Consider the following 8,281-nt stretch of genomic DNA (forward strand, 5'->3'; position numbering starts at 1 on the left):
GAAAGCACCTTAGAGGAAATCTAATGACTTTAGCTAGCTTAATCTCCTAAATATACAGTTGAGGAAACCAAGATGAAGAAAGGTGAAGTACCTTGCAGCTATTAGTGAAAAAACTGGTCTTTCAACTTCTAAAGTTCTATTTCCTTCATACTGGATGCCTTCTCTATACAAGGCCGAATAATTCCATCTGATGTTGGTGCCCTAGCTACTGATTTTCTGGGCCAAGGGCCCCAGGTTTGAGATTATAGATCCAGAGAGGGAAGCTCCCTCCCAGAAGCAAAGAAGGGTGATCATGCTGTGGGATTGTCAGAAGCTCTTCCATGAAGCCAGCTTCGTCCTTGGTCAAGCAATGCATTTTGGCTACACGTGGGCCCGCTCTGAGTTTCCCAATCTGTCCTTCACAGGCCAGTGCAGCAGTGACCTGTTCCAGTCCACACACAATGTCATTGTCAAGACTGAACAAGCCGGTGAGTCGTGGCACATAAAGGTAGTCAACTTGGTAGGCAAAGGCCTGCGGAGGACAACCGGGAAGGAGTGTGAGGGAGAGTGTGGGAGCAGGGCGGAGCCAGTACCGTGGCAGGAAACCCAGGGGTGTCTCTTCCCTGGCTGTCTCCAATGGGCCAGGCAGCCACGAGCCTCATCCCTCGTCCTTGGGACCAGTGACTGCCGATTATTTCTGATTTCTAAGATTGATGGTGAGCCTAATTCTGCCCACACTTCTCTGCTTCCCATGTTTGGTCAAGGGAACATCCAGGCTCTGATCCAGGAGCCCAGAAAATGCAGAGTCTAAGTGGGCTTTCTTGTCACCACAAAGAGTCAGGGGATTGGACTTGGCCAAGTTAGGAGAAGCAAAGGGGAGAGAAGAGGAAGAGTCAGTGTCTCCTCTCCCCCTCCTCCCTTGGAGGGAGTGTGTTTCACAAGGAGGAGGAAGATTCGGACTTGGTGTTGTAGTTACTATAGTTTCTGGGGACCTTGGAGTTTCTGTAGGGATGTCCAAAGGCAGCTGCGGAACCGACTCCTGCCTTAAGTACGCTTTTAGACAAAAGCCACTATTCTGAGCTCTGAGTAGGGTCTGCAGTCCCAAGGTAGCTACATTCATTTTTGTTCTCCTTCATCTGCCTAATCATCCCTCCTTCCTCTGTCCCAAAATCTCTCTCCTGGGGACTTTCTGTCTCCCCTGGGGACTTGCAGGGGGCAGTAACTGCCTCGAGAAGTTGTGCCCTAGAGCCTTGTACCAATCAGAGGTCTTTGTATAGTGACCTTTGGCCTATGACCTCTTAGTCTAGGGAGAGCTCTGCAAGTCCCCCCAAGTCCATAGGAGCTGCCACTGCTCCAAGGTCACTCCCCATGTCCACATCAGTGAGAATGCGGGCCACATGGACCAACCATGGAGTTTGCCTCAGGCCTCCCTGCAGGTTGCGTGCCAGTCACCAAGGACTGGATTTGACCTGGGGTGATTTGTGAGTCACTAGGGGCAGAAATTGGCCCCCACGCAGTTATTTACTCTTTTATAAGGGGGCTGGTCTACCATTGTTAAAGAACAAACAGTAGCTGCTAAACATGTTAATTAGGTATTCCTAGCCCTGCCCTTCCCCCCAGAGACCAGGGTTGAGTTACCCAGAGGGTCTACGCTTTATGGGCGTGACTGCCCTAGAGGCAGGCACAGGACTTGGCCGAGAGGATGGTGCCCCCTGACCCCGAATCCCCACTGTTGACTGGACAGATAGCCCCAGCGGAGGAGCCAGGTTGGTACTGGAGAGGTCCCAAGTACTTGACAATTCCTCCTTGACCATCCAGACATTCTCATGTTGTCAGTTCAGAAAAGCTGAGCCGAAGGGTGGGGAAGAAGCTCCACCCTGGGAGGAGGGGAAAGGAGGCTCATACAGGGGCCAACACCCCCAAACCTTTTCGGTTCGGTTTGTTTTCAGAGACAACAACAGGCGTACAAGGTGACCCAATGAGGACAGAGGGTGTAACCCCTAAGCGATCAGGCTTGGGGTGGCCAAACATGTAGCTAGTAGTTCAAATACCAGCTAAATCCCTATGTCGTAAACAGGAGGACTTAGCCAGTGAGTCAGGCCCTGAAATTCAGATGCTGGGCAGGAGGGAGCTGAGGGCAGCCTCTGTGTGTGACGAGGGGAGAGCAGGAAGTTCCTGGTGGGGATGAGGTGACAGCTCCTGCCAGATCTCACAGCTCTTGGCCAGCCAGGAAAGAAGAAGCTTCTGTTGGAGATCAGCCCAGAGGTGAGGGGTGTGTAGGAGTTGGGCTTCGTTTAGGGTAGGTGGAGGGGAGTTTCCTTGGAGTCTGAAATCTGAAGAGTCAGGAGCTGTGCTTACCCAGCACACTGAAGAGAGAGAGAGAGAACTTTTCCTAGATGAAGCAATGAGGCCCTACTCTTAAAACCTGTTTATTTGATTTGGTAACACTCTCATCTCCTTCTCCTTAGTTTTGTTTTGAAAATTTTATGTCACCCCTTAAGCATATTGGAGAAATCCTGGAGGGAGGGGGCTGTCACCCAACTTGAGGAGAGCTTCTCTCTGGATTTTAGCAATAAAGACTCTGTGATAAGACTGAGCAGACTTTTTCTTAAAGAAACATCATTAATTCTCCCAGGAAGACGTTACTAGGAAAAGATGCTCATTAATCATGAAATTATTTTGTCCCTACCATTTTTTTTACTAGTCTAAAAATATTCTGGTGACAATATAGTAGAATGTAAGACAATGCCAGGCTCCTGGACACCCCCAAGTGCAGACTGGGAATATCCTCAGGAAAGCATTGGTCTAGGACAGGATCCCACTGTTGCAACTTCTCTCACTTCCCTCAAAATGCAACACCTGGATGGGGCCGTAACAAAGTCCGTCTCCCCTACGGCCCTGGAAGAAAACTGGGGTAACATTATGATAAGGTAACATGTGGCTGAAGCAGAATCTTATCTCTTCTCTCTGAGAACCAGCCCCTTGTCCCACACCTCTCTGATGAACAGTGAGTAAGAAAAGGCAAACTCCTCACCTGGGGAAGGTGATTGCTGACATTCCCATTTTCTGTCCTTTGTAGACCCTTCCATCATGAACACCTGGAAAGAAGAAAACTATTTATATGACACCAACTATGGTAGCACAGTAGGTAACTAACTCCCCAACGCTTAAGACCCGTATTCCATTCTTATTCTGGTTTTCTAACAGCCAAAAATTTATGTTGTAAGGAGGGGACTCTTAATGTCCTTTATGTTTTCATTGCCACAGAGTTGTTGGACAGCAAAACTTTCTGCCGGGCCCAGATCTCCATGACAACCAGCGGTCACCTTCCCATTGGTAAGTTGTCCTGACATCCGAGGCTGAGTGTGCTTCCTGCAAGCGCTTACTGTGAATGAATGAGAATTACCAATGCCCTACATTTCCAACTTTGCTGGAGTCTTTCCCATTAAAAGGCTAGGAAAGGTTTATAAAGAATCTGCTTTGGGGCCCATATCTGTACATTGAAAATGACCAACAAGGATGCCTCTAGGAAATGTGTTTTGCTCCTGTGAAACCAAGTCACTCTCTGTGACAACAGAAACTCTCTTTTCAGTAAAAACTTGCTTTTGTGAAATTATCCAATAAAATTATTCACATGTGGGTATACTTATGGGGGAGAAGGCTCTATTTAATTTTCAACAAGCTGTCTTTGGCTTTAGAGAATGAATGTCTAACAGTGGAATTCAGAGGTCAGTGAACCTGGGATGATGGTCTCTGGGTGGAGGGGCAGTAGCTGAAAACTTCTGGAACCCTGGGAATCCCAGGTCAGTTTTAAAGTCTGACCTTGTTGGCTCATCAGGACTCTCTAATTAGTCAGACCACCTGCACATTATGAATTATGTTCATATGAGTTGTGTTTGGTTAGGATTGGATGCATCTGGGGGCTACCCATGACTCTCAGGGTTACACTGAGTGGGAGGGTTGGTCTGTCGGGAGTCTGGGAGAGGAGCTTTCAGATTGTATTTCAGATTATTTCTCCTTGTCCACTTACAAATAGGTCCCCTGGTAGGAATGAGTGCATGGGGGAGGTGAAGAGAGGGTTTCGTGTTGTCCCTTGATCTCGGTGCAAATTTGTGAATCTGTTTGGCTCTGTGAAATGGAGCTTAGACCCATCACAAGTGAATCTGTCTTTTCCTGGAATTGAATTTGGGGCAACTTCAGAACTGGGATTTAAAAGAGTGTCCGTGAAAGGAAGAATCAAACAACAACCCCTCCTCCTTCCATTTTTTTTTTTTTTTTTTTTTTTGATTTTGTTGAGTGTGCTTTTGAGAACTGAAAAAATGAAAGCTTTTGGTTTGAGGTTTTGTTCGGGTCAAGCCCTTTGAATGAGACAGGGCTGGGAGCCAGGGTAAATGCTTCTGGAATTGAGGTTAAGAACGGAGGCCAATTCATTTCTCGACCTCCCCCTCCACACAGAGGCCCATCACCTTATGTGTCACTCTAAGTATTTGTTGAAATTAGGGAACTAGATCAAACACTGGAAAGGCTCTGCAGTGGATCTGCCATGCTGGGGGAACTGAGCCAGTCAGGGTAAAATTTCTGTGGCAATCGTTGCCACCCAGTCAAGACCAAGGTTTTCAGAGCTGAAGAAACCACCATGGTCACCCTCTGACTTCCTGACACACCTCCTAAGGTGTCACCTCCTAAGGTGTCACCTCCCATGTCCTGGGTCTTTGTCTTAGGGCAGAAGATTCCAAGGAAGAATAAAGTTGAACAAACCACTTCCTGAGCCTCAGAGATGGTTAGGTCTCTAGGCACCTGGGAAAGGAAAAGCCGTAATCAACAACTCTGCTGCCCTCCCAGCCAGGCCACACTGCTCTCTCCTGCATCCTGACTTAACCTGCTGGAATCTCCCAGTCAACAGGGACCAATGTCGGCTTTCATGATTGTAGTAACAGGGAACTCACTGTCTCCTGAGTTCAACTATTCTACTTTTGAATAGTCCTTCTTCAAATGGGCTTTACAAGTCTGCTCTCCTGCACCTCCCTGGATTCTTGATCACCTTACTCCAGATTCCTATCCCGAAATTGTAACACAGGCTGGAAAGTGAGATAAGCCATCCAGGACCCCAATCAGAATGATCACTTAAAGAATCATTTCAGTGTCTGGGTTGGTGAATTCTTTGGGGTAACAGCCTTCCAGGTAGGATAGTTAATTACAGCCTTGTAAGGATCAATTCCTTTCAGAATAGTTTAGTCTCTACTGGACGCCCCCCCACCCCCGCCAAAGACCCTTGTCATTTGTCTGAGTCTTTAGATTTCCAGCTCCCATGAGATGGAGTGCAGTTAAGTATCTTTATGTGTTTTAGCGCAAGTCACAAGCCGCGCTGAGGCGAGGCCACATGTCAACTGACGCCCTCGCTGATAAACACAGGTGGGGAAACGGGCTCTGTTTTGATTTCTCCGTCATCTGCTCATTTCGTAAAATGGCCGCCGCCAGTGTTCCTGATCTGCCCGATAGTCCTCGAGCCAATCAGGCTAACTTGGGATTGATGTGTTTATTTACCGACTCGCTGAGCCTAGAGCGAGGGTGGCATGGTCTATTATAACACTGAAATTTGTATATCCCGTAAAGAAATGGCTCACAGCTGAATCATATGCAAATGCTTCTAATCTTTGCATCTTGTGAAGCAGCTTAGATGAAGTCACGCTCTGGAACTCATCATAAACTTGTGCCTTGGTGCTGTCCCGTCTGGACTGGACCTTGGCCTGAGGTGCCTGGGAGTGGAGGAGGAGAAGGCCAAGCTGGACAGTTTCCCCAGAGCAAGCCATTATTTTATAAGGATGAATCACTTAACCACGTGGTTAACTTCAAAGGTTTTGACTTTGATTTGGGGGCCAGGGGAAGATACAGGGGGCAAGGCCATCATATTAAGGTAAGGTTTCAGAACAAAAGATTTTAGTGCTGAGGCAGGTGGGTGATTCCACAGCTTGTCCCCCATGCCCTGGGGACTGGAAGAAGAGGCTGGAAGAAATTCAACTTTCTTTTGCCTTTGGCTGCATATTCTTGCATACGATGACGCACACATTTTTATTTGGGGGATTTTTTTCGCGGGAGGTCTTTCTTAAGCTGGTTGGAAGTCTAGCTTGGGTAAATGGCTGACATCTCAGAGAGAACATTTCCTCGTGGTGTAGCTGGTCTGCGGGTTCTTAATCTGGAGTCCATGGACTCCTAAGTGACCCACACACTCCTGAAATTGTTGCAGAATTTCACGAGTGTACACATACGTGCCTTTTTCTGGGGAGAGGGGCCAAGGTTTCCATTTTATTCATAAAGGGACCTTAACCCCCCAAAGTAACTGATTCTTGCATTACATGAGTTTGCAACCCCTAAACAATGATTGAGGCCAAAAAGCTGAGAGACACCTACACTTGGGTTTTTCTGAGTTCAGTGCTGGCTCTGAAATAATGGCCCTGCATCCCTCCTGGATGCCATTTGAAAATGAGCTTTGCTTGTGGCCTGCTGGGTAAATGCCACTCTTTGTCTGCAGAACAACGTGGCCCTGTCAGAATGATGTATCACTTGGAAACCGGGGTGGGTGCCAACCTGTCGCAATATTGTCACATCCTGATGGGATGTCGCAACCTCACCCTGAAACCTACAAGGAGGGAGAGTGGAGTCTCCTTGCATTTCCTGCGAATTTGTTCTTTCAGCTTTCAGAGAAATCCAAGTCGGGTGCAAACCCTCCTGCTGACAGTGTTGAGGGGGAGGGGCGGCGGGGTGGGGGAGGGTGGTGGCGCATTTAACCAGAAAAAGAGGTTTCTCTTCTAACCAGATCTTATAAAAACTCTCTCATCTATCCCACCATGACTTTCAAACTGCTGGGAGCTCTGAGTTGTGACAATCTGGGGAATCAGATAGGTGAATGCATCTATGAACGCGGGGAAATAGAGAATCATCAAATTGGAATGACTTTTCCCCACTAACTAGTGGGTTGCAGAACTGAACCTGATTCTTGGCAGGGAAGACGTTTATGAAATCTGTTACGTGGCACCATCTTTGGAAATGGCATAGAATAGTGGTTATGAGTAAAACCTCTGGATCCTGCTAGTACCTTCTTCATAGGGTGAGTGTGTGAATCAAAACAGGTGATTCATGTAAAGTGCTGACCACAGTGCCTGGTACATAGTAAGTGGTCAAGAAACAGGAGCTAGTCTTCTTAACCATTTTCCTTAGGAGATAATGGTATTCAAACTGTATTGAATAATGGATCACTCTTGACAATCTTGAAAGCTGTGGACCCTCTTCCTTTGCCTGAGGTTTCAGTCAGTCTGAAATGCCCTTGAAGTCCACACATGGGTCAGCAGACCCTAAGTTAGGGAGCCCTGATGTAATGTACACAGAAGGGATGCAACATACTGGTCCAATTTCTTATCAGGATTGGCTACCATTTAGGGGCTGCCCTGGATTCAAGTTGGCAGATTTTTGATTGTGGGAATTTATTTTGGTAAGATCTGCTTTAGTCTTCCTGACACCTGAAGTGTCCACTGACACACACACACACACACACACACACTGCTAGATCATTTAGTTTTCTCTTTAACAAGTTTTATTTCACAGATTTGCCTCTGTCATCTCCTCTTTGTTATAATCTCAAGGGTTACCATAATGAGTCATTTGTTAAACTAATCTGTGTTTCCATAGTCCACTGTGGCCCTCTGTACTGAGCTCAGGCCAGTCAATGGCCCCTTTGTCAGGCTGATTGAAAGGTAACTTTGCATGCCAAAAAAGGCACTCCTCTGGCTTAAAAGTCATCTTTCTTTGTTATAAATGTTTACGTTTTTGTATTATATATATATATATATATATATATATATATATATATATATATATATATATATATATAAACCTAAAACTTTTCAATGACCTAAATCCTTCAGTGGGGACTTCCCTGGTGGTGCAGTGGTTAAGAATCCACCTGCCAATGCAGGGGACACGGGTTCAATCCCTGGTCCGGGAAGATTCCACGTGCCGTGGAGCAGCTAAGCCCGGCACCACAACTACTGAGCCTGCGCTCTAGAGGATGCAAGCCACAACTACCAAGCCTGCGTGCCACAGCTGCTGGAGCCCACGCATCTGGAGTCCGTGCTCTGCAACAAGAAGCCACTGTAGGGGCTTCCCTGGTGGTGCAGTGGTTGCGCGTCCGCCTGCCGATGCAGGGGAACCGGGTTCGCGCCCTGGTCTGGGAGGACCCCACATGCCGCGGAGCGGCTGGGCCCGTGAGCCATGGCCGCTGGGCCTGCGCGTCCGGAGCCTGTGCTCC

General features: G+C 47.5%; 1 protein-coding gene across 3 annotated transcripts in view; it reads left to right on the plus strand.

The window, feature by feature from the left end:
• EHF (ETS homologous factor) overlaps positions 1-8,281 on the plus strand; it is a 38,886-nt gene that overhangs the window by 27,516 nt on the left and 3,089 nt on the right. For all 3 annotated transcript variants that reach the window (XM_007123478.3, XM_024118921.2, XM_055091552.1), the window contains exons 4-6: positions 405-467; positions 3,059-3,127; positions 3,247-3,315. In XM_007123478.3, coding sequence (XP_007123540.1) covers positions 405-467; positions 3,059-3,127; positions 3,247-3,315 — 201 coding nt within the window. The remainder of the gene's footprint in view (positions 1-404; positions 468-3,058; positions 3,128-3,246; positions 3,316-8,281) is intronic.

Source organism: Physeter macrocephalus, chromosome 16 (genome assembly GCF_002837175.3).
Source record: "Physeter macrocephalus isolate SW-GA chromosome 16, ASM283717v5, whole genome shotgun sequence".
NCBI lineage: Eukaryota > Metazoa > Chordata > Mammalia > Artiodactyla > Physeteridae > Physeter > Physeter macrocephalus.